Source organism: Solanum tuberosum, unplaced genomic scaffold (assembly GCF_000226075.1).
Source record: "Solanum tuberosum cultivar DM 1-3 516 R44 unplaced genomic scaffold, SolTub_3.0 scf00506, whole genome shotgun sequence".
NCBI classification, from domain to species: Eukaryota; Viridiplantae; Streptophyta; class Magnoliopsida; order Solanales; family Solanaceae; genus Solanum; species Solanum tuberosum.
Window position 1 is genome coordinate 95,394 of NW_006239429.1, and position 24,840 is coordinate 120,233.

Genomic DNA, 24,840 nt, shown 5'->3' on the forward strand with positions numbered 1-24,840 from the left:
CTTCACAAAAAAAAAACAGTTTTTTACTACGGCGCACCCCCCTCCCCACCACTACCCCACCCCCTCCCAAAAAAAATTGATTTTCAAAAAAAATATTGATTTTTTCCTTATCCCTATCCCAACCACCTACACCTTAAAAAAATATTAATGTCACTCTTCTTTCTTTTATAAATGAGTCCCTTTTATCCATTTAACTATCCACTTTTAAATGGTTAATACGAGTTTGACTCGTTTTTTACCCATTTTAAATGAGTTGGGTACCCATGACCTGGGGATCAATGAAGTGGGTTGAGAACCATGAGATCTTAGGTTCAAAAGCCAGCGGAGACAAAACACTAGGTGATTTCTTCCAATTCATTCAAGCTTTAGTGGATAGAGTACTCAGTACTTGTGTTGGTAGGAGGTAGCAAGCACCCCATGGAATTAGATGGCCTGGACACCATGGTTATAAAAAAAAAACATAAAGACTGAACGTTGTTTTTCAGAAGTAAAATATTTGGTGAATTTATCCCAAGGGAAAAGACATCAATAGACTTTAAGAAAGCAGCTTAGCATCTAATTTGTATGCAGTGCTCCAAGTCCTAATTACAGAACCTCAGGTCAATTTTACCATTTAACTAATTCCCAATGAAGGTCAAAGTAAAAGTTTCTAGGTATGTGTTAAGGTGGATAACAGGTACAGTAAATCAGTTTTGATTAGGTTTTCATACCTCGCGGTATGTGGCACCTACATGTCTTCACAGACATGAAAAGCCAATCAGCAGGTACAGTAACTCATCATTCAATAAACTCCCCAGAGTACCAGAATGAGAAAATGGGTCAAACCTGCAATAAATCATCTCGCACAGAGAAGATGGGCAGATACTGCCTTTGCTGTGAAAGTGTTTTTGATAATGCAAAATCACTGACAGCTTCCCCTTTCTTTAAGTGCTGTGAGAATCTAGCTTCTCCTTTAAAATCAACCTCACCATCCTCGCCCACTGTAGCAGTATCCGCATCAACCTAGCATAAGGTGAAAGGGAATGCCAGATTATATCGTCTACAACCTGAAACACACCAGATTAACACAGTATGTTCAATTTCATGGAAACATAAGGTACCTGCTCTGCACTCTTCTCCACACCAAGGATATCTCCGAGTTTTGAACCAGCCAGCTCCCAAAATCTTTGACGAGACTTGTGCATGTTTTGTTTTTCACGTATTTCCCGAACTAGAGCTGAACCTTTACGTGAAATTATGGCCATATCTGACGTTGGGTCCTTTATTGGCATTATCGGCTCAGCTTGCTTGGTGAAAACAATTCTTCCATCCAAAAAGGGAGGCTTTGTATCTGTCCCAACAAATGGTAAGATATCCAAACAAAAAATAGAGCAAACATTTTTGAGAAGCCAGAATAAATTTGTCCGCTGAGGAGGTGTATCATAGAGATGTACCGTGAACAAGAAGAATAACCTTCCGTTCATCCTCATCATCAAACTCTGTCTGCACCTCGGTACCTCTAACAGCTCCAGATCTCAAAAGCTGGCGGTCCTCCCATTGAGCATTGTCTGCAGTGAGCTGTGATAACCTTTTACTTTGAGCAAGTGACATCTTGCTTCCATCTCTACGAACCTGTTACAAGTGGCAGGCAGGGAAAGAGAGAAGGTGACGTCAATGACAGACCATAAATGCATTGCATTAGTGTTCATTATATATAAACAATCCTTAACTACACAGTATAGTTACATTTGATAGACTACAGAAGTTCTTGATATTATGCTAACCCACATAGAACAGACTATCTCATCAGGAAAGGTCCAAGAAGTTCTTGATGTTAAATTAAAAATGATATCCTGACTTAGCCAGTAAATCTCCGTGTTCTCTCCCCAATAGTCATTTTAGCTCAGATTCTAAGAAGAACCAGCTCATCAGCTAAAAATGACAAAACTATTTTGATCTCGCAATTCCCTATAATTTCCTGAATTTCAAACCAAGTTTCAAAGTTTTGTAACCAAAAACAACATGTTCTAATTTAAATGCCTCTCAGATGTAAAATTCATTTTTCTTTAATCGAAAGGAACAATGTTATGCAGATGGTGGCACCAAAGAGGTGCAAAATCGAGATACATCTGGATGTAAAAGAAAGAAAAATACAGCACTTTCAGTTTAGGGTCAAAAGGATAATATCTGTGCAAGGTCTTCCATCCCTTTTCTGTTCAAACGTCTTTGTGACCTCTCAGATGTTCATCAATGGTCTAAAATAGGATGATACAAAATACATATCTAAAAGAGACAGCAGGTCTACACAAAGGGAATTCAATCAGTAGGTAAAGCACATTGTCTGACACAATCACAATAGTGAGAAAAACATGCTCACGCATCAAACGGCACGTGCCCTCTAGTTCCCTTTGCACCAGAGAATTATATAAATTCATCTTATTTTCATCATTAGTTATTGATGATAGAGGGATCGCAAAGCAGAAAACATAAATCCATAATGCCTCATTGAAATACAGCAAGCTATGACACATAAGATTGTTATGCAGACAGTGACACGAATTGTCAAGTGCAAGCTAAACCCCTAACCATCAAGTAAATTTTCTAATCAGCTTAAAGCACCAGTCATTCATATTGCTACAACTTCCACTGAGTCCCAGTAACATCCGAGAGTTTGCTAGTTCTCCAACAAACATATAAATGCGAACATCTGCCAAAATCGTGATTTAAGGATTTTGTACTCTCTGTGCTTACCAGTTTTTTGGCCAATTCCACCTCTTTCTTCTGGAAAGATGCCTCATCACCTAGAAATGCTGATGAACCATCCCCCTCAAACACTGTACTACCTTCTTCGCGGTCATACCTGCATAATGCAAGTGATTATTGGCTCTACCAAATATAACAAAACTGATTACTAGAAAGAGAAAAAAATACATAGTAAGCACATATAAATTTCTGAGAGAGGGGTCACAAGACTTCATAATACTCTAGATACTATAAAATGGCAAGACAATTACCAGGCACGATCTGAATTATACTCCATCTCTAAACGCATACTTTCAGTAATCTCTTCATTCTGATCTTCAGAGGCACCATTTGTGTCATCTCCTCCGTCCTAGAAGGAAGTAACGCACAGGTGAAAAAAATCCTTCTTTTAATATTCCAATTAAGCCCCCACCCCCACAAACAGAAAAAAAACTAAGGAAGATGGAACTTTGAGTATAAAGCAGTACCTCAGACAGAGCACCTCCTGTAGAAGACATAATCAAACTGGATTTTGCACCATATCTGGAACTTGAAGATCTTACAGATGACCCAGATGCCCTTATTGGAGTTGGAGAAGGAGCCACACTGTCCCACGGAGAAGCAGCTCCTGCAGTACGAAGGTTTCTCATTAATGATGCACTGACCATATTTTTACAAAACAATGCTAGTGTTAGAATTCACAAACACCATACCAGTAGAATGAGGAGTATGATCCCCGAGCCATGGGGAAACAAGTCGAGAATCAGGTGAAGCACCAAGAAACTTAGGTGATGGTGAAGGCTCATAATGCCTGCTACTACTACTGGAACGACTATCACGACGAGGGGTGTCTTGCCACTCCCATCTACCATCATCCCATTCTGATCTTCCTTGAAAGATTACACAATTTGCCAGATCAATTCAAATGCTTTAAGAAATGTCACAAAATTAAAGTAGCCATTGACTAACCCAACAGTCCCCAATTATAACATGCTCATTCCTATTCTATATGTTGATTCAGATGATTTTAGAACCACCAGCTCTAAAAGAAAGATGTAGTGTACATGCATGCAAAATTCAAGACACACTTTTTTGGACTCAGATGGGTTCGTTTGAGTGAACAGTAATTGACACCATTGCAACTCCACAAGCACCAGCACGAGAATAGGTACATCGTGACATATACATTTTAGTGCACACACTGACATGTTTACATGCTGCCTACTTGTTTTTCATTTGGAAAATCAGAACCAAAAATACCAGGCATTGACAAATGAAGATGTAATGTTTACCAGGAGTCCTCCTGAAACCATCATATCTACTTCTTTTTCTGCCGTCATCCCCATCATATTCTCTTTCATAACCACGTGATGAATCCCTATAGTGGTGCTCTTCCCTGCTGGTTCTTCTATCTCTCCTTCTCCCTTCCCTGCTTTCACTTCTGTAATTATCCCTGTATTTACTTCCATCTCTTTCATGGTCAACTGACTCGCCCCTAGATATCGTAGAACGTAAACTCCCAGAAGATGCAGCCGGAACCTTGAACCAGAAATGAAGCAACAGGTTGAGTTCGTTACAGAACACAATAGTCCATCCACTTAAGGCAAGAAACTAAAGCATCTGATGGAATTTACCAGTAAACACTAAAGTAGCAGGACACATGCACTGAGGAATGAGTTTCCAACAAGTCATACACAGATTTCAGACCCAAAATCTCAAGCAGGAGAACCTGACTAACTTTAATGGAAACGAGAGGAACAGAAGAAGAGTAAAACAGTGAAACGAACTTCAAATGACTCAATCAGTAACATTACAGCTTCATCTTGCATACGAGACGCTCTGATGAAACTCAATGCTGTACTTTATTAATAAATTCCTCATCGTAAAGAATGGTTGGTAATTTGCAACCATTTACCTCTATGCATTTGTTATTTCATTATATTGAACTACAAAGATGGATGACCTATAAATGTGCATTCATATGTATTTTGTAAAATAGCTTTGGGCAACTTTATGATAAGTAAAAAAAGGACAACTTTATACTACTTCGATAATTAACAATAATATTCCACTGTACAGAAGAGGGACAATGTATTCAGATTTGCTTCATAGTAAGTCAGCGTATTGCTGAATATCAAGCTTAGACTCCAGCTAATAAAGGTACCAGCTCCTCAAAGTTTCCCTATATTGGTCAAAACTGAAACACACAAAAAAAGGAAGGGAATCTACAATCATGCTTAGACTCCAGCTGGTTAAGGTACCAGCTCCTCAAAGTTTCTAGTTCAGAATGTAGCCTTCTATCATCTCACTGAAGTTGTTCTTCTCGATGCAATATGCAAAGACATCAAACGGTAAGAGGAAGAATTAAACCCCACAGAACTCCTCTCTCTATATTGGTCAAAAATTTGAAACACACAAAAAAAGACAGGAATCTAGAAACTTCTAAGATTCACTGAAGGTACTATAGAAAAAGCAATTCAACAATGTCAAGCTTCAAAACTTATAGAAAATAACATAGAAATATGTCAAAGCAAGAGTACTAATAAGCAATGTACCTCTGTGTTCTCATTCAAGTGAGGCCTCACGACTGTCTCAGCATCTTCCCGTTCATAGGTTACTGCACTACCTAGAAAATAAAGGTTGATTAATTACCAATTTCCTAGCTTAATCATAAGAGTAGATTGATATTGTGGTTGAGTGTAATTGATTGTATAATATTGCCTTATTTAGTCCTAGGACTCATTGTATAAGTACCCATACTCATGGATTGTAAATTCATCAAAAAATACAAAGAAACTTTTTCTTCTTGACATCTTCATGGTATTAGAGTTGTTGCTGCCTTTGGAGGTAAGTCTTCTCCCTCATAGCACTGCAGCACTAGGGTTCTTTTTTTTCACAAGAAGAGGTTGAGTTTTCTCATCACATAAACCTGTCCGCGTCTAAATAATTATCTATTAGTGCTATAGAAAAATTAACACTACCACAAGGTACGGCGAGCAGACCCCAACCAGACACTGCCGGAAACCACCTCCGACACATCATCATGCACCACTAGAACTTCCGACACCGGCAACGCATCACTCTTTCCGGCAACTTCTTCTAAAAAATTATTTTTTCTGTTGAGGTCGCCAGCACATTCAAAGCATACCATAATCTCCTAAAGACCTACTACTTTGTTGGAATAAAAGAGGACAGCGGAAAAGAAGATAAAAAGGAACACTATACCGGCACTATATGGTGGACTGTGACGAAGGGGAGAAATCAAAGATACTTTGCAGGCAAAAAGGAAATATTTGTACCTTTAAGAATAGATGTTTAACTCACTTGATCCTTTGGTGTAAAAAATGAAAATGCGCAAGATATAAAGAGGATGGTTAATTTCTTAGTTCTTTTCATATGTAGCAGTGTAGTAAGATGCAGACTGAAGGGGTTATACTACTCATACGTTGAGTTAAAATGCAGGCAGCAGAGACCAACAAATATCACAAGTAATCACAACATCAGAGTTTTTTTGATGAAGTTGGAGTTGACTAAACTAATGAATCCTCTAATGTAAAAAGAAAAAAGTGTTAAGAAACTGGTACCTGAAACAGATGTCTCACTAGCATAAGATTCACGATACCTCCTCTGTACATTATTCCGTGAAACATTAGATGCAGTATGTCCCAACTCATCAATTCCAGAAGCAGCAGATGACTCTTCATCCTCATCTAAAGATGACGCAAATGAAGCAAGTCTCTCCCTTGGAACTTTAAATTCACTCTCTACAGTAGCCCCTCCCCTTTTAGCAATCGCCAAGGCATCAAGCCCTATCCAATTGTGAAAAGTTGATAAAGATATAAATCACTAAACAATTTCATTTTACCTCACACTTATCGAGAAGGGGGCATAGTCAAAGTTTATAACTCAATATGGCAATGGAACTAATACATGCGTCGATAGTCTAAGCACATAATTTGAAAAGAAGCAGATGAAACTATTACAATATAGTGTTCTTAATTCTTATACTACTCGTTCCTTGAAAGAAATCTTAGTACCTGCATGTCTCATATGTCACCTAACAAAGAAAAGATTCAGATAGACCTAAATAATTATTTTTCAAGAACTTTCTCATGATGAGTTTAAATGAAGTAACATGGTCACTGAGGAGTCACATAGCCAGCCCCAACTTATTTGGGACTGAGGCTAGTTGTTATTGTTCTCATGGAAAAGCATACATCTTGCAAGAAGAAGGAACTTGTATCTAATTTTTACTCGGTTAAAATAGGAATGTCTATATAAAGCTTTTGAATACTATACAAACAATTAATCTAGGATACAAGCACATTCTGTACAAGAACCCAACATACAAATAACGGAAATCCTGTAAATGGCTTATGTTCAGGGTGGGGCCTCCGAGAATCCAAGGCTTGAAAAAAAATATGTGTAGGTATGCAGAAATAAACAAATTAAGAAAGTGTGGAAGGATGATGCACATCACAATCATTGTATATGAGGTGTCACAAGGTGCAGCCTCATTTACTTCTTCTTTCTTGTTATTTCAGTGCAAAATTCTGATTCATTTTTTCCGCAAAATTATTAAGGTCATTCTATTCCCTTTTTTTTATAGGTTTGTCACGTTACGGCCTTGTCCCTTTTCAGCTACCCAAAAGAAGTAGCAAATTTTTGAAAAGAAAATCTATCATTGATAGATAGAGAGAGAGGTTGATAATCTAAGGTCATAAGATAGCATGGATCATATTTCCTCGTTAGTCTGCAGATGGTCCTTCAATTTGTTCGAGAGAGAAAGGAATGGGCAGTATGTTTACATACTAGTTAGGAGTCATCCTAGTTAAGTTTGTGTGTTTTCTCAGATAAATATGTAAAGCATCAAAAGAATAAACTTGTTTTCATAGAAAGATCAAATTTTTGTGATGTTGAACTTTTCGACAAACAGAAATTATGCAATATTTCTATTATATTATATAAAACCATAGATGGAAATAAATAAAGTGCCAAAACCACAAAGATATAGGTCAATCAATCATACCTAGAAGTGATTTCCGTTCTGAAGGTTTAAAAACTACTCTCTCTTTCCCAGGAACAAAAAGACCCCCACTGCTCGTCTTATCAGGTTCCAATGTCGTTGTTGTCTTGTCCAGATCAATTGGTCCAGCATCTCCTTTCTTTTAGAAAATTTAAAAAAAAAAAAAGAATTGTACCAGTTATTTTTGTGGCTTGAAAAAAGTTTATAAAAACACAGAATAACATATACACTCACCTGCATGTTTCCTTTGAGGAGGAGTAGCAACTCTTAATAAGCTAAACTTGCACTCACTGCAAGGGCAGTTCAACCCTATAGCAATCAAAGCAGTGATTTTAGACCGCAAAACCTCAAAGTTACAAATCCCCGAAAGAACCAAAAAGCCCCAAATTTAGTTCAAACGAAGACGGCAAATCGCACAGAAAAGAGATAAAATCGGCAGGTTAAACGAAGAAACACAAGTCGAGATCAACCCAAAAGATGAAGAAGATACATACATACATGGGAAGAGATAAAAAAAAGATAAACCAAACAAATCTGATGAAGGCCAAGTTCTTGCCCTTGCACTAATTAAATTAAAAATATAAGTAGAATATAAATAATTAAATTATGTATTTATTATTAGTACTATTAATTGAATTTTCTTTAATAGTTTGTTGGCTATCTCTATAAAAAAAAAAAAAAAACATCATCAACGGTGAAAAATAGTCATTCTCCCCTCCCCTTTTCCTAATTAACTTTTTTGACATTTATCTGTTATATTGTATTGTTAGTTTTAAATATAATATTTGTTTTGATTGTTATTCAAATTTTATTGTATAGATTTATTATTCAAATTATGAATATGTGATATTATGTAATGACAGATAACGATACTATATATTCAAACATTATATTCATTAACACAATTTAATATATTATGAAACAATATGTACTAATCATCTAAACAAATTGTAAATGTTCATTGTATCCTTATATTAACAAATGTAATTCTTTTTTTTTCTCTATTTACTTCTTTAGTGAGTTCTATTTCATATTAATATCTAAATACTTCTTATCATAATTTTGTGACTGATTCACAATATAACAAAATAGGATTCACGGTCTCACCATCCTGCTTATATATATACCAATTTAAGCAAATAAATTTTTCTCTTCTTAGATTCTCCGCCTTTCTATTTTATATTTATATGTGCATTGATTAATTAACAATTTCAACTTTAAACTACTAATAAAAGTGTGATGAATGAATTTTTAATATGAAAAAATCTTTTTAGCCAGAATGATATTTTTACCCTTTTAACTTTAATACATTCTAACTAAAAAATGGAAAAAAAATCAGTTTATTTTAAAATAAAAAAAATATTATAGTTTCCAAATTTTCTGGTTATTTATCACTTCCGGCCAAAGGCTAATGCACATAAATTCATGGTATTTTCGCAAAACTAAAACTACATTATTTAATGCTGAGTACCTAGTAATCAGTCAATTGGTTTATAAAACTGTGTCTGACCAAACAGAGGACAAAAGAGGTTGCATGTTCAGGTGTAACTGAAGCTCATAAATAAAGCCAGAAACTTTACAAGAAAAAGGGGGTCAGTGGTAAATTGCACACCACTGTAGTAGATAAAACCAAGGGCAGATTTTATTTTATTTTTATTTCTTCTCTGGTAATGATATTGGATATCCATTTTTATACATAGAATTTTGGGTCTTCGAATATTAATATATTAATAGTACTCTCTGTATGGATTGAGTTTCAGTTTTTGGGTTTTTGTTCTCTTACAGTGAATGTTGCTGCATGCAAGCTAATGGATTCTGACTGATTCTTCCATTTCTCAGTTTAATGGTATGGTATGGTATGATCTTCTCTACCATTGATCTGTTTTCCCCCTTTTTTTATATGTTGCTGTTTCTTTGAATCTCTGTTGCATGGCTTTTATGATATATAAATGGTTTTGATTCTTTTTCATTTTTGCTCTTTTCTGTTTTGTGTGGGATTCTCGTTGAACAAATGTGAATCATTGGGCTTTGCACATTTTCAAGATTACAACTTTACTTTCTTTTCTGTGGTAAATAAAAAAATAAAAAAGGGGTTTGAAATTGATTTCTGGATTGGCTGATGTTGCTAGTTGTGAATCACAGGGCTTTGTACATTTTCAAGATTAGGACTTTAGATTTCAGTGTGGTGAATAGAGGGGTTTTCTGGATTGGTTAATTGGGCTTTGTGCATTTCAAGATTAAGACTTTAGTTTTTGGTGAGGTGAATTAAGGGTTTAGGAGCTGATATCCGTATTGGTTGATTGATCAGTTGAGAACGTGGACATATTGATAGTGGTGAATGGTAATACAAGGGATGGGATCTCAGGGGGGAGATGAAGCAAAGGCAAATGCTTTAGCTACGCAAGGATCACTCTACAGCCTCACTCTTGATGAAGTTCGGAATCAATTGGGGAATTGTGGGAAACCACTCAATTGCATGAACCTCGACGAGTTTGTTAAAACTGTATGGACTATCGAGTCTAATCAAGAAGTGGTGGGGGGAAATGATTACGGGGCAGTGCAGCATGGGGCTTCTCAGCATCGTCCATCGAGCATTACAATGTCCAGGGATCTCAGCAAGAAGACTGTCGATGAGGTGTGGCAAGATATTCAGCAGGGGGTAAAAACAGATAATGTTGATAAGAGAAGCCAGGAGAGGCAACTTACTTTAGGTGAGATAACTCTGGAGGATTTCTTGGTCAAGGCTGGAGTGATTGCAGAGTCGACCCAAGGCAAGAGAATTTCGGGTTTAGTATTTGGGGTTGATTCAATGTCATTGACACAGCAAGCTCAGTGGCCGCACTATCAAATCCCCGCAATGCAACAGGTACCAGAACAGCAGCATCAACAACAACAGCAGAATATACCACCAGTTTTTATGCCAGGCCATCCAATACAACAGCCTTTACCTGTTGTTGCTAACCCAATTATGGATGCAACTTATCCTGAAACTCAAGTGACAATGTCTCCAGCACATATAATGGGAACACTATCAGACACACAAACATCTGGAAGAAAGCGAGTTGCTCCACATGATGTGGCTGAAAATAGTGTAGAAAGGAGGCAGAAGAGGATGATTAAAAATAGGGAATCCGCAGCTCGGTCACGAGCAAGAAAGCAGGTACTTTTGCTTATTTTGCATTTTTTGTGATATAGTTTTTCATCTCTGCGCCAGTGAAATTTTACTCGTCTGACTAACAGGCGTACACCCATGAACTAGAGAACAAGGTTTCATTTCTTGAAGAGGAGAATGAAAAACTTAAGAGACAAAAGGTAGGATCTGCGAATCAAAATAATTCATGCATGAATTCAGTGATATTATTTTCTTCAAACAGTTGCACATTCTCTTTAGTTCCATGTTGGTTGTGATAATCAATCTTTCTCTGTGGAAGAAACTATAGCTGAATCTGGTCTATGAATGCTGTGACACGTACTTCTTTAAGTTCATTGGCTAAATCTTTAATTGGACAAGATATTTTCCTTCACAATGAATGTTATTAATCATTTATGCGATCAGAAGGAAGTACAGTTGGTGATTCATGCCTTCTTTTGTTTATTTTTCCCCTTAAGATGATTAATCAATTAGCAGAGCCTTTATATTAACAAGTGATTTGTTGTATCCTGATGAAAGTATGTCAAAGTTATTGTAGGTGTGAAAAAAGATCTCCATTAAACTTCTAATAAATGTTCCGTTAAGTAATTATTTTATTGAATTGCCCATTAGCTATTTGAAATGATAGGAAGGCCATTGAGAACAGGAGTAGACTAAAGAAGGTCTTTAACTATCTTCACTGTACTCCTTGATCATAATTTCCCATATGAATACTCTTTTCTTCTCTGTCATACAAATGGTTTTCTCATTCGCTTTTCTGTTTTATTTTGTTGTAGTCCATGAGGCTTTAAGCTACTTTTCTGTTTTATTTTGTTGTAGTCCATGAGGCTTTAAGCTACTTTTCTGTTTAACAATATATCTAATGAGTGGGAAGAATCAGAAAGTAAAAGCACCTATAGATGCACATGGACAGGTGACACCTAGTAGTTCTCTAACTGCAAGACTGATATTTATCTGTGGAAGTGTTGACTAGGAAAAGCACTATTGGCTGCTAAAAGATTCAGAAGGTTCTACTTTTTGCAGCCAACATATCCAGCTACACTTGCCTATCAAAAAAAAGAAATATATGTCCAGCTACATTCTTAAGGATATGGTTCTAGATTGCAGTTATTGTTAGTTTCCTAACTATGTAGCTGTTTAAATCCTTGCTTCATTGCTCTTTTTCACAGAGATCTTTTTATTGCATACTCCTGTATATGTTCAACAAGGGGAGGATTAAAAGAAATCAGGGGCACAGATTGTGGGAGGGAGGGCTAGCAGGGACCTAATTAAGTGTGCTTTCCCATCGAGGGCATCAATCATCAGTAGAAGGGTGTGTTAAAATTTCTCTTTGGAGTTCAATATCAACCTCAATGCTTGGTCCCTAATAGACTCATTATTAGTTGCATAAACTTGTTAGATGTGTAGGTAAGACTTTTGCTTGTCCATGCCAACCTTTATTTTCTTTGTTCATTTGGATTGTGTTTACCCCTTCAAATGCTTTTGAAGAAATCACAAGCTCCTGACATGGCAAACCTCAAATGAAGTTTTTTTTGTACTCAGGGTTGTGTCTTGACAATTTTCAGTAGTTGCCTAGCTCCCTTCAGTTTTCACGAGTTAAGTTAATTAAATATGGTTTTATCTACAGGAGATGGAGGATATTTTACCAAGTGTTCCACCTCCAGAGCCGAAGTATCAGCTCCGCAGAACAAGTTCAGGCCCTATCTGAATGGTGTTTTTTTAATGTCATTGAAAATTTCACCAGCTAGTAATGCTTCTTTCTCAACATCCTTGTTCAGGAGAATGCCTTGGTAACTTCTTCGAGTGATTTCCAGTAGATGCGTACTCCCCCTATCCGTGTATGTAACGTTAACAGTTTGGACACTGAGAACATGGTTTTGGTAGTTTTTTTTTCACAGTTAACGATGTGTCTAGACAATGAGGACATATATAGTTTAGGGTCATCAGTTAGTAGATACAAAGGTCACAAAACAGCCTGGACTCGGTCTCTGTCTAAGAATCAAGTGACTCATTTTCTTCTTTCCCCCTTTTCCTTTTTGTGATTTGGTCTGCTTTTGATTCATCTAACTGAAAATGCTCGAATTCGCACTGCTTTACTGGATCAAACTTTGGATAGTTTAAGCACGTTTCAAACTCTGAGATTCTAAAAATGGAATTTCCCTACTAGTGCATATTGCTTGACTCATAAATATTATAATCCGCCATCAATTTCCCTAACAAAAGCACACTTTATTATTATTTTCCAACTATTTAACCCGATTGCAAGATCATCCTTATACAGTGCCTTTGTCCCATTATACTCAACAAGTTAGGTTAATCTTTCATCTTACACATACCCTTGTATCATATAACACACAGTGAATTTAACTTGTGTAGCTATTAGTCAAAGGGGAAAAGGCTTTCAAATGAAGTATGCAAAAATTATAACTAAGATAACGAGCAAAATCTTTGAACATGCACATCTGCTAAATTTCAAGAGCTTAAATACTGCTTTCATATGTAAAGCCTGTAGGACAGGCAAGCTGTATCCAGTAGAGATATGTCTGAGCTCACATCTTTTTGTCATAAAAACCAAAAGGGAAAGAACGAAAGAAGGCCAATGAATAGCGGCTATGCCTTATGTACACTGTTTCCTAATCTACACTAGCTAAACTAATTCACACCCTTTAAAACCCTCATCTGCAAGAAAAAGGACCAGCTAGATGCAGACGCATTAAACTTCAGTTGCCTTATTGGAGCAACCATGAGAATATAACAATGGAAACCTATAGATCTTTCCATACATTAAAATCAGTCGTTGAGCCATTGTAGTTGATTACACTATCCTGGCACCCCATGAAGTATGTACTTCGCACCGGATCAACATTTACTAGAGCATGGGCAGTTCCAAGGGGGCTGACTGCAACAGCAACCTCATCTGCACCAATTATTACTTCCGCGTAACCTTTTTTTACCGCATCATTTTCCACCTGTAAAAACTTAGTGAATCAAAAGTAGGACTTGATATTATATAATTAACTTGCAACCCTAACCCATAAGAAAGAAAATTCTATGCGAAGTGTAATAGACGAGATGATTTAATAGCTATAGTTGGTTTTTCTTTTGACAGGTAGCGCTATAATTGTTTATTTAATCTTCATTTCCCTTTCATTTGATTCAAAAATAACGAATAAGCGGCAACTCATGCTTTGGAAGGTTTAGAGGAGCTAGCTGCAAAAATTGAATAACATAGAACTCTTTCAAAGCATGAGCAGAATGCCTGCTACAATGGTGAGTAAAGAGAGACTATAAATGTAGAGAACCCCCAAAAATTGGATAAAGGAAATAGAAAAGAGGGAAGGAAGGATTTGAGACATAAAGCCAATCACCCATGCTCATGGTCGTCAAAACATATCTTAGGTACTGAAAAATGTAATTACAAAGAGCAAACAATTATGGTTTACTGGGAACAAAAAAAGTTGAGGATTTTTGCTAGACTGAAGATTTTGAAGGACTTGACAAGAAAGCTTGATTGTGGTTTAGGGTAGAATTCAAGAAATACACCAAACCATACAAGTCTATGAATGAAACTCTAGCATACAATGTAATGTTCAAGGTCTGAGAGTGTTTGCTTTATTTGAAAATATGGCAAAACTACAAAAGTACACTGGACAGGTGACAGCAATAAGATTCCTGAAGAGCCTGTGCAGGCAGACAGTTTGTGTCGACACATTTGTACTAAATTTACTTCCTAATCAATGCACACTTTCATCTAAAAGCATTTATTAAGCAAGATACTGATCTCTTCCACCCAGGTAAATACATCACATTCCAGGGACTACAAAGGAATCCAATTGATTTGTGTAAAACCAACATTTCAAATTTCTGCATGTTTCTGGATTATGTGCAACTGCAAAATATGTTTCCCTACTGATAAACATAGTAAAAGGAAGGTTGTAAAGTAACTTTAAAGTTGTATAGTAACTTACCAATGTTAAGATAGGTAGAACTGTAAAAGCTTTCAGCTTTGACATTACTAAGAGGAAAAAAACATACCCGGAATACTGTCTTAGCTCCCCAAATAACAAATGTCTCATTGCATGTGTGGTGTCTGTGGTTGCCTCTAAGACCACCAGATCTGATCTCACCCAAATGAACTGAAGCACAAACTGCTGCCCCACCTGAACCAAGCATAGCCTCCCTTTGTCAATAAGAATCAATTGAAGAATGACAAATAAATTTGTTTAAAATCAGCTTCTTCTTCCTTTTTTTTTTTTTTTTTTTGGAGAAAGAAATGTTAAGAAACTTAAATCGAGGGCAAGACAAAATTGAGCAACAGCAATCACCCACGCTTATCTTCTGTAACACTGGACGAGGAAGCTAGGAACCTCACAAGATTAACCTCCTGATCTTTACAAGAAAATCAATTCTAGACTTGCACATTTTCTTATATTTCTGACACTTTGAATGAATCAATCAACTAAACATTTTTTTTTCTCAACTAGGTATTCAATCGAATGAGCTTTAATATGCCAAATATAGTCAGGCTAGGCTACATAAATCCTTCACATCCATTCCACTTGAGATATATTATGAGTAAAAAAACAAAACTTTCCTTGCCTTCTAGGTCTTTCTAACTAGCTATCTGCCCCAAAATGCTTAATTTTCCTTCTTGCTTTAATTACTCTTCATCAGTCCAGATGAACCTAATAGGATTCGAGGAGAAGGGGGTTGCAGGCCAGCATAGGCAGTAATGCAGCTACCACCCATGTTCCATTTATTAGGTCAGGAGCACGCATATTCTATAATATAATATTTGAAGAACGAAGAAAGAAAGATGGGTAAAGAGAGACCTGAAATGGCAGAATCGAGGGCAAGGGAAATAGGATTGATCAACCAGCCACGTTTATCTTTGGCAATAGAAGAAGAGGAATCTAAGAACCTGACAAGGTTAGCATTTTGATCGGACCCAGATTGAACCTTAGCATGCCACTCTTCTCGGTGAGGGGTAGAAGTTGAAGGACGTTGGAATCTGAGTGAAACCCATGTGAGAAAAAGGAAGAGCGAGAGGAGAAAAGGGAAAGCATGGGGTTTCTTGAGGAAGGATTTGAGTGAGTTCATCAAACTTGAGATTTGGGTTCCCTGATTCTGATTCTGATTCTGAAATGGGGAGGTGGAAATTGGAAGTTGCTGGTGGTTCTGGTTACCGGAAGGGGAAAATGATGTCCTCCTTGGATTTGCCATCTCTCACTTTTTCCTTATTCATATATTCAAAAGAAAAAAAAGACATTATTTTCTTCTACTATCTACTAGTATGGACCTAGATTTTTTGTTTCAAAATGGGGATGATAAAGTTTTTGTATTATGAACATGATTTAAAATTTTATACCGTGTTATTAAGCTATGCTCAAATTTTTATTCATTTATTTATTTATTTGATGGGAGGCTTACTGTAATGTTTAATAGTAACTATTATGTTGGCGTCTATTTTTATTTCTTCAACAATTATTATGTCGTTAGCGTCTAAGATTAATGCATCAACATACATATAAACAATACTCCTTTCGTCTCATATTAGTTGATCATTTTACTTTAAACACACAATTCACTTCTTAAAAAAAATTTGGAAATTTTACAAAGAAATTGTGAACACTTTCGGGATAAGGGTCTGAAAAATACCCCAACTTTGGTCGGATTTGCTGTTGCGATACTAAACTTTCATAAGGACTTATTACCTCCCTAAACTATTTAATACCGTATTTTTTACCCCCTGAACTATTTAATAGTGTATTTTAAAGGTTAATATGTGCCTACGTGGACACATTACTATTTATAATTTTGCATTATTTTTTATGTCCACGTGGGCAAATATATATGTTTAAAATACGGTATTAAATAGTCCAAGGAGATAATAGGTTCTCATGAAAGTTTAGTATTGCAACAGCAAATTCGATCAAAGTTGAGGTATTTTTCAAACCCTTATCCCTATGTTTTTTATTTAGGTAAAAATTAATAGTTGTAGTAATTATGTACATGTTTATTTAGGTAAAAATTAATAGTTGTACATGTAAAAAAAATACAATGAATCTTCATTTTATATATATTTTTTGCTTTTATTTTTGTCATTATTATACTAGCAAATGTCAATATTCCTTTTATCATAAGAAATTTGAGCATTAATTTCTTATTTTTTAAAATTAATTTACATAACATATAAAGTATTATAAGTCATAATTTTTTATGTTTAAACTAATTTTAAAATGCTTATAAGCTCATTGACAAAGAAAAAGTTTACTCGACTCTCCAAACATCAACAATTATGGTTCCTCTCGAAGAGTAGTACAGTCAAGCCGATTAATACTCCAAAACTGTGTGGCATTCCGCAAATCCACTTCTTTTCACCTGATTTTGTATTCTATGATTCAACTTGCACATAATTTATAAGGCTCAAAAACATTCATTTATTTATTTTTCTAAGATACACCTAAAAACTGCAACTTTCACTCTCCATTACATTACATACATAAATCTGTATTATGGTGGATATTAAGGTTTACAATCAATCATCCTGAGAGAATTTGTTCACGAGCTTTAGTTCAACTCTTTGAAGATGATATTCATCTAACTTGTAATGTTGGTACTTCAGGGTAATTCCGTGTTAACAAGCCTCTCTTGCATTCCATTTTCTTGATCCAAAGAGTTGTGTTTTGATTTTGGAATATTATCGCTGTCTTCAGGTTCTTGCAGAAAGGGTCTGAGGGTCAGAAGTAGGCCGAGCAACTCAATGGCGTTGAGAGCAAAGAACACCAACTGATCACCTGTATTACAACATCACATTGCCTTTTGTTTAGTTTGTTGGGCTTAACTTTTGTATTCAAGTGCATCAAAGTAGAGAGAGCCATCAGGAATTGATGTTTGTTGTAAGCTACTAAATGTTTTGACACTTGAATTTTAAGTAGTGAGTAAGATCACAAGCTTCAAGTTTGAATCTAATTAACTTACCAGGCAGAATATCAGCATCTTGACGCCGTTGTGACCAGGACAATCTGCAGATCATAAAAGTGTGATGATACATAATCTTGTCTTCTAGATTGATAGACAGTAGACCTTAACTTTCGAGTTAAACAAACATCATATACATTTTCAATAGACAAAATCCCCTATTCACTAAAACTGAAAATGGACATCACTACGCCACTCTAGCATTTTCAAATATACCAAGTTAATCTCAGATCCAGGCCAAACATGAAGTACTTATCATTACATTCATTTGCATGACATATATATGGTACTAAGTTTGTTTAATGGTGTTGGCTTGAGTAACGCAAACATTGGTGAGAATCCAATGCCCCCAAAACCTAAGGGTTCGTCCACTGCTAAGATCAGGCTGAAAGGTGAATATTCCTGTACTACCCCTTGTTAGTCCCGAGGGACGGAGGAGGCTAGGTTAGCCGAAAGATGGTTATCGGTTCAAGAACGTAAGGTGTACCTGCCTTTTCAGGGTAAAAAGGGGCAGAGAAAATGCTTCGAGCCAATGATCAAATACCAAACAAGGGCAAATTCAAGTGACAAGCACAGAAATGACCTTGAAGATCAGCAGACGATAAAGAGAAATTAACAACTTACAATGAGCCCCCGGCTGCAGGGCCAATTGTCTTGAAAAGAGACATTGAGGACATCGAAATGCCATTTGCAGCTCCTCTTTGATCCTGGGACTGAAGTTAAACATTTTACTCACACATGAACTTTACTGATCACAATTATTATATGGATAATAAGGAAAAAAAAGTGCTTATGGTATAAGGTAGTTACCACAGCTCTATTCTGCATGATTAGTAAGCCAGTTGTAATTGATACCTGATCAAATATAAAAAATAACCACTTAGACCAAACAAACAACTTCGAGATACTAACACTGCAAAATCCAAACAAAGGTAATTGAACAGGTATTCTGGTGCTAAATTAACCTCACTTCTCGCATAAAAGAACTAAGATTAAGTGTTTGCAGCAGTAAGAAAAATACATATATATATATTACTCATAATTTTCATGTATAGGAAATAGGAGATATCATGAACCAGAAAATTAAGATACAACTCATTTACATTCAACTAAGAATCTTAGACATTCAGTAACAAAGCATAAAATCTAACATAAACTTGAAAAAAGAGCTGCAAAGATGAATGAAGCAAAATATTATAGGTCATTTCTTTCTCCTCTTCATCATGCACCATTGATTTTTGTGAATCATGGTGTGTAAGTAAAAACATTTTAAATTCAAAAAAGGGAAAACAAAGGACATTAGCAACTATTCCTGGATATTCACAAAAGCACCACATTGAATTTTTATCAATCAATAACTTCATGAAGCTGAAGAACTCAATGATCTAAGGAAAAGTTCTTACCGAGAGAATATTCTTTAACATAGATGCACAGCTGAGAGCTATGGAGAGGCCAAAACCAGTTAATAAAGCTATATATGGGTAGCTAGCCAACAATGGTATGCTTAAAACCTGAAAGATAAGTAAGTTCAATATAATCTAACAGTGAAAAGATAACTTTATAGGAAGTGGTAATTATATAAGTGATTTGTCAGTTTAGTCATGGGCATACTGCGCCGATCCGAGAAATCATGACAGGCCCAGTAATCCTTTCCACCAGTGGATAAACAAGCAGCTGAAAGAGTAGCAAACCAAGGCCTGTAGGATCATGCAAAACATTAATAGTAATTTCAGATTAAAAGATGCACAATTTTCCAATAAAGTCTGCCTAAAAAGCTTTAGAAAACACAAGGCAAATTGTTCTGCAGAGATTTGGGCAATGTCTTTATACCTGTGATGGCAAGAACTTGTCCAACATCAGAAGTTGTGAAGCTTAAACCCCCAAGGGTCCTTGGACTAACAGCCCAGAGTGAAAATATCTGAAAAAGCACACGACGGTAAGATATATTGACAAGTTTGTTCAAGCTAAGGATCAATTCTCCAGAAGGTTCCTTAGATTTCCAGTTTTCCCATCAAAATGATTTTTGAAAGAAAGATACATCACCTCCAAATAGGCTATATCGTGGAGCTGAAATACACAGTAGACAATAATAGAAGACACTAAGGGCCAATTCTTCAGAAGGCTTTTTTGAGAACTAGGGGCTATGCGTTCAGAATGGTTTGTGTTCTGAGACACATTTAAGCCATTTGATTCATCTGAAGTTCCTTCAACAGCATCTTGAAAGTTATTTTTATCTTTCTTTATTTTGTTATGCTTGTGAAGTGTTTCCTGCAACATGTTAGAAGTAGTCAAACTGCAGAAACTGTTTCAGTTATTAAAATCTGGTCCTACGTGTTTTACAGTGAATTAGTTATGTCAAATTCTTTAGTTCATGTTATGGATTAGAACAGATCATTTTCAAGAATTACATACTATGTTCTTAGCTATGGAATATTATCACGAGTTAAGCGACTGAAATGTGAACAGGAAAGATATTTATGGAGGAAAGCCTAGATAGCACTTAAAATGAGAAATAGGTATATATAAGACTAGAAGTCATACCGGAAGCCAACAGGACATTACTGTTGCAGCTAATGCAAAGACTGATATCAAAAGACAAGGTAAAAAATATGGGAATCTGCAAGGTAGAGAACAAACAAATAAACTTCTTAAATAACCAGATAGAACCAGACCAAATTCTTCTCAGTATTGAAAGTTGAGAGTAGTTAAACATACAGAACAGGAAGAATGTCGCTTACCTCCCAAAAAGGGATTCTTTGGAAAATATGCTTGGATATTTTTCTGCAGGCTAGAAACAACATAAGTGACACAAGAATTGTTAGTCACTAAACTGTACTCATAATAATTAGAAAAACAGTTTTAATAAGTAGAGCTTCTAAAAGCTTATGTAAGCCGGTTTTGACACTAAGTAGGACACCTTTTCAGGTTCAAGTCATGAAATGGTGCGTCGTTTTGATAGCAAGTTTATTATGCAAAAGTTGTCAGTTATCATGGATGAGATGAAAATTGTTCCTGGATACTTTCATCACTATGAGTAAGGGTTACAATATCTGGTGGAGTATTCAATTGTTTCACCTAGTGTACGTTGCACGAGTGCAATGCTAGAACCTCTTAGGATTTCCTTCGGCACATCTTTCATTTTGGATCATGGGAAGACATTAGGCAAGTATGCAGTGTATTACTGCAACTTTAACATGCAATAATTTCTAGTCATCGTGACCAAAACTAATTCTTTTACCTAACCACCAAATAGTATATGAATTTTCGTCCAATGCCATATATAAATCAAGTCAGATGAAACAATTCTTTCAAGAGAGATAGTTCTCAGTCATCACTACAGTAAAAGTTATCACCAACAATTCCACTATGGGAAGTACTGTACCTGTGCAAGATAACCTCCAATAGCAGGACCAATCACCAAGCCTATCCCCCATGATGTGCTTACCTAAATAAATAAGATGCTTAAAAACATTTTATGGCATAGGATCTCAGAGCTATGCAACAAAGCTGTTAAAAGGAAAAGAGAGACGACAGGAAGGAGAGAAGCAACTCACAGCGGATATCCCCAAAGCGTGGTACTCTTTTCGGCAAATTTCAGAAGCATAAGCCTGGAGATATTGAACAACTAAACAAGTTGAATGCATCCAGTAACAATGCTCATCATACTCTTAATTGTATGAAAAGAAGAGCAAGTACTAAACTAGTTTAAACAAGCCAGTAAAAACTTATAATGCAAATCACAATGTCAATCCTGAAAAATAAGATGCTTATAGTTGGCATAAAATTCCACATAGCAGTAAAGACATACCCGCATTGTGCCTATTATCCCGCACAAACTGCCTATAAGGAACCTTGTAACTATAGCCATCCAATAATTGGTACTAAGGCCAAAGAGTGTATTGAATATAAGCCTGCAGTTGATTCCTCATATAAGAAATTATAAACAAACTTGAATGAAATTGCGCAATTGAATCATAGCTGAATTTTTATATTAAAACAAAAATCTTATGCATGAGGACAGTGATTAACCAGCACTACTAACACTGTAATTGTGCCAATCACAACAACTGGCTTTCGACCATAACGATCAGCAATTATCCCCCAAAGAATAGAGGTCAAAGCTCTTCCCAACATGAAAGAAGAACCTTCAAGAAATGGTAGACATGTAAGAAGGAAAACACTGAAATTACTCAGAAGCAACAACAGATGGTATATATACTGACCTAGATATCCGGCATAATAACTAATATCTTCCTCCCTTTCTGCAATGTGAAAATCTCTTACCTGTAAGAGTCAAATGTCAATATTGCCACAACCATAGTGTAGACACTAGCAGATCAAGAATCACACACTATAAACGACTAAGACACAAGGAAGATGCTTGAGTAGAATATAAATGTTATAACTTGAGAAGCTCTATGTGCAAGTTATTTCCAGTACTATATGGTGTCACCTATAAATGATAAGTTTCTCCAACTCAAACTTCTCTATGTATTAGGCTGGTATATCTGGTTATTTGATGTATGACAAGATACTAAAATTGAGTTTGGTAAATTGATAGTTCCAATGAAAGTAGGATTCTCTGGTTTTGTTAACATTAAACTACTACTAAAAAATCTTCGTTTGCAAAGGGAGACAGTGCATTGGTGCTTCTCATTACATCACATACTTGTACCTGACCAAATGTTGATTTCTCCACATTTTCGTTCATAGTTTAGTTTAACCGCGTGTTCTAGTTTGGCATGATACAATTTCTGCTACTGCCCAAAGAGGCAACTCTTGATTATGCTTCATTCGTATTTAAGCAGCCTAATGCACTAACCTTTTATAGTAGGCGAAGAAAGTTAAATACACATTAATTAATAATGCAAGCTTTATAGTCACATAATGGATATGTACCATAAAATAGAGGAAAGGGAAGAGAGATGATATCGGCAAAGCTGCAAAAGATTTGAGAAGAGACAAGTATATATGTTAGTGGAAAATCGTGATCAGAGGGTAGACGAATGATATAGAATTAGAACTTAACCTCCAAAATTACTTCAAATGACAATGATTTATGTGAAACCAAATCTAATGGTTCTGGACAAGTATATATAATCATAATAATATGTCTTAGAATTCCTATATATCGATGGAAATCATGAGTACTCTGAGAGTAAGATGGTATATGTAAATTGAATGTATATAGAAAATTGTAGAGTGGCATACATGCACATAATGTAACGACAGAGATGAAGAGGACAGGTTTAACAGGGATGCCAGTGTTTGATCGTTTTAACTGTTCAACTTTGCAACCTGGACAATCTTCTTCTTCGTATTTCTTCAACAACCCCTCCTCCATTTTCTTCTTCAAACTAAACTTGAGAGAAAGATATATAGGAGTATTCACTACTGTAAACCTGATATATATGTGTGTGGGGACTGGGGAGGAATTAGTTAGTTAATTATGAATCAGGGGTTGTTGGGAAGGTCCCAATCATAATTAATTACCTCCTTTTCTCTTCTTGAAACTACAAAGTAATTAAATGAGTTTCCTATCAATCATTTTGTGGCATACAGTACTATGTCTCCATCGATGTGTGCACCATATTTATATTATTATAATAACATGCACTGACCAACAATATTTATTTCTTTTTAAAAATGCATATATCCTTGTCAACATGTGTATTATTATGTGACATGTACAAAATAAGTTTTACGATACTCATATATTTTGTTTCTTCATCAAACAAGTTTAGCATTACACTTCCTAACTTTTCTCTTCTTCAAAAAAAGCCAAAATTTCAACTCAATAATATATTCTTCCAATAATTAAATTGTCTCCAGTCTTGTACGGGAGTTATCAACAAACCTTACGTCGTTTAGCCCATGTTGATTTAGCAAACAAAAAGATTAACAAATATATCTTGATTAAATGTGTCCTAGCTATAATAATGTTATTATATATAAAAAAAAAAACGAAAGAACCATTATTCTGAATGAGTGATGTAACATTATTTTTTATATTATAAAGATATGAAACATATCTATCAAGATTTAGCTTTCCTCAATATTTATTATATTTTATTTTTGTATTGAATAAACCCCTTGATAAATCACTCTCTGGCTCTTTCACTCAATATTTTGACATATACATAAAAATATATATTTGTGGACGGAGATTAGGGGTGTGCACTATTTGGATTAAACCGAAAAACCAAATTAAATCAAATCGAATTCTAATTTGGATTGGATTTTTAGATTTTAGTTTGGTTTCGGATTTACAAAAATGAAAACCAAAAAACCAAAAAAACCGAATTATACATATATTTATTTAGAATTAAGTTGGATTTAACCACTTTTGTCCCTTTTCAGTTATTTTCATTATGATTTAGTTTATTTTTTATGTATTGTGTTTTACGTGTGATTTATATTAAAAAGTATATTTAGGAAATTCAATAAAAAAATAAATAATATATATATATATATAATTTTTTTCAAATTGCAAATATAACTTTGTTATGTTTCTAACTATTGACATAACCGATTAACCGAACCGAAAAAATCCAAACCAAAAAGAGAAAAATCAAACCAAACCAAATTTATTTTGATTCGGATTGGGTTACACTTCTTCAAAATCAAAAACCAAAAAACCCAAACCGAATAGTATAAAACCAAACCGAAAAACCGAATGCACACCTTTAGGCGACCCATGATGACATTACAGTAGTTATTAGGTTTGCAGATTGGACATATAAATTTTACAACACAAAAACATGTCCAAACTCCATAGGCAAAAAAAGATGGCACATCATTCATCCATGGTATCACATAATTAGGCAAAACAGATGGCACATCATTCATCCATTGTATCACATATTAAACGACCAAATTCAATGCAAAAAAGTAATATTAATAAGTACTACTATTTATAATTAATGTTTTCACAGTTTCCTTAGTTATGATTTCGAACAAA

The 24,840-nt window shown here is 35.4% G+C and overlaps 4 protein-coding genes across 13 annotated transcripts in view; 1 reads left to right on the forward strand and 3 right to left on the reverse strand.

Annotated features, from left to right (window-relative positions):
* LOC102596865 (pre-mRNA-splicing factor ATP-dependent RNA helicase PRP16) overlaps positions 1–8,316 on the reverse strand; it is a 12,135-nt gene extending 3,819 nt beyond the window's left edge. Inside the window, exons 1-13 of one of the 4 annotated variants that reach the window (XM_015304082.1) lie at positions 8,246–8,316; positions 7,982–8,056; positions 7,751–7,886; positions 6,306–6,530; positions 5,277–5,347; positions 4,014–4,260; positions 3,435–3,611; positions 3,210–3,349; positions 2,994–3,091; positions 2,731–2,839; positions 1,434–1,611; positions 1,101–1,330; positions 826–1,002 (exon numbers count right to left, since the gene is read on the reverse strand). In XM_015304082.1, coding sequence (XP_015159568.1) covers positions 826–1,002; positions 1,101–1,330; positions 1,434–1,611; positions 2,731–2,839; positions 2,994–3,091; positions 3,210–3,349; positions 3,435–3,611; positions 4,014–4,260; positions 5,277–5,347; positions 6,306–6,530; positions 7,751–7,886; positions 7,982–7,987 — 1,794 coding nt within the window. In that variant the 5' untranslated portion in view covers positions 7,988–8,056; positions 8,246–8,316. Of the gene's footprint in view, positions 1–825; positions 1,003–1,100; positions 1,331–1,433; positions 1,612–2,730; positions 2,840–2,993; positions 3,092–3,209; positions 3,350–3,434; positions 3,612–4,013; positions 4,261–5,276; positions 5,348–6,305; positions 6,531–7,750; positions 7,887–7,981 lie in introns of all 4 variants that reach the window. The other 3 variants (XM_015304081.1, XM_015304083.1, XM_006364681.2) reach the window with 3 other exon arrangements.
* A 944-nt stretch (positions 8,317–9,260) lies between these two features.
* Positions 9,261–12,994, forward strand: LOC102597187 (ABSCISIC ACID-INSENSITIVE 5-like protein 2). 6 transcript variants are annotated; one of them, XM_006364683.2, is made up of 5 exons: positions 9,261–9,414; positions 9,533–9,603; positions 9,890–10,907; positions 10,988–11,059; positions 12,526–12,994. In XM_006364683.2, exons 3-5 carry the CDS (start codon positions 10,086–10,088, stop codon positions 12,604–12,606), a joined length of 975 nt encoding a protein of 324 aa, XP_006364745.1. In that variant the 5' UTR covers positions 9,261–9,414; positions 9,533–9,603; positions 9,890–10,085; the 3' UTR covers positions 12,607–12,994. The 6 variants fall into 6 exon arrangements, with proteins under 6 accessions (XP_006364745.1, XP_006364744.1, XP_006364748.1 ...); XM_006364682.2 differs by lacking the exon at positions 9,261–9,414 and having other exon boundaries at positions 9,428–9,603; XM_006364686.2 differs by lacking the exon at positions 9,261–9,414 and having other exon boundaries at positions 9,428–9,603; positions 10,056–10,907.
* A 370-nt stretch (positions 12,995–13,364) lies between these two features.
* Positions 13,365–16,171, reverse strand: LOC102598362 (uncharacterized). Its single transcript, XM_006364687.2, has 3 exons — positions 15,731–16,171; positions 14,934–15,058; positions 13,365–13,867 (listed from the first exon to the last, which is right to left on the reverse strand). The coding sequence occupies exons 1-3, from the start codon at positions 16,119–16,121 to the stop codon at positions 13,664–13,666; spliced, it is 720 nt and encodes a 239-aa protein (XP_006364749.1). The 5' UTR covers positions 16,122–16,171; the 3' UTR covers positions 13,365–13,663.
* Positions 16,172–17,312: 1,141 nt separating this feature from the next.
* Positions 17,313–23,310, reverse strand: LOC102598702 (protein ZINC INDUCED FACILITATOR-LIKE 1-like). Of its 2 annotated transcripts, XM_006364688.2 has the most exons (17): positions 23,091–23,310; positions 22,779–22,819; positions 22,103–22,163; positions 21,922–22,024; positions 21,688–21,790; positions 21,434–21,487; positions 21,262–21,324; positions 20,618–20,667; positions 20,421–20,496; positions 19,923–20,147; positions 19,710–19,797; positions 19,491–19,576; positions 19,283–19,390; positions 18,690–18,734; positions 18,504–18,592; positions 17,880–17,923; positions 17,313–17,695 (listed from the first exon to the last, which is right to left on the reverse strand). In XM_006364688.2, exons 1-17 carry the CDS (start codon positions 23,221–23,223, stop codon positions 17,520–17,522), a joined length of 1,545 nt encoding a protein of 514 aa, XP_006364750.1. In that variant the 5' UTR covers positions 23,224–23,310; the 3' UTR covers positions 17,313–17,519. The 2 variants fall into 2 exon arrangements, with proteins under 2 accessions (XP_006364750.1, XP_015159584.1); XM_015304098.1 differs by lacking the exon at positions 22,779–22,819 and having other exon boundaries at positions 23,091–23,174.
* Between the last annotated feature and the right edge of the window lie 1,530 nt (positions 23,311–24,840).

Bases quoted from the DNA above. Each gene is read 5' to 3' on its own strand.
- LOC102597187 (XM_006364683.2), top strand. From the start codon at position 10,086: ATGGTAATACAAGGGATGGGATCTCAGGGGGGAGATGAAGCAAAGGCA. The intron at 10,908-10,987 runs GTACTTTTGCTT...TCTGACTAACAG, and splicing joins GGTCACGAGCAAGAAAGCAG to GCGTACACCCATGAACTAGA. The intron at 11,060-12,525 runs GTAGGATCTGCG...TTTTATCTACAG, and splicing joins AAAAACTTAAGAGACAAAAG to GAGATGGAGGATATTTTACC.
- LOC102598362 (XM_006364687.2), bottom strand. From the start codon at position 16,121: ATGGCAAATCCAAGGAGGACATCATTTTCCCCTTCCGGTAACCAGAAC. The intron at 15,059-15,730 runs GTCTCTCTTTAC...TGCTTGGTTCAG, and splicing joins CCTCGATTCTGCCATTTCAG to GTGGGGCAGCAGTTTGTGCT. The intron at 13,868-14,933 runs GTATGTTTTTTT...AAGTTTTTACAG, and splicing joins GAGCTAAGACAGTATTCCGG to GTGGAAAATGATGCGGTAAA.
- LOC102598702 (XM_006364688.2), bottom strand. From the start codon at position 23,223: ATGGAGGAGGGGTTGTTGAAGAAATACGAAGAAGAAGATTGTCCAGGT. The intron at 19,798-19,922 runs GTGATGTATCTT...GTGCTTTTTCAG, and splicing joins ACGATATAGCCTATTTGGAG to ATATTTTCACTCTGGGCTGT. The intron at 18,593-18,689 runs GTAACTACCTTA...GTTTAACTTCAG, and splicing joins TCATGCAGAATAGAGCTGTG to TCCCAGGATCAAAGAGGAGC.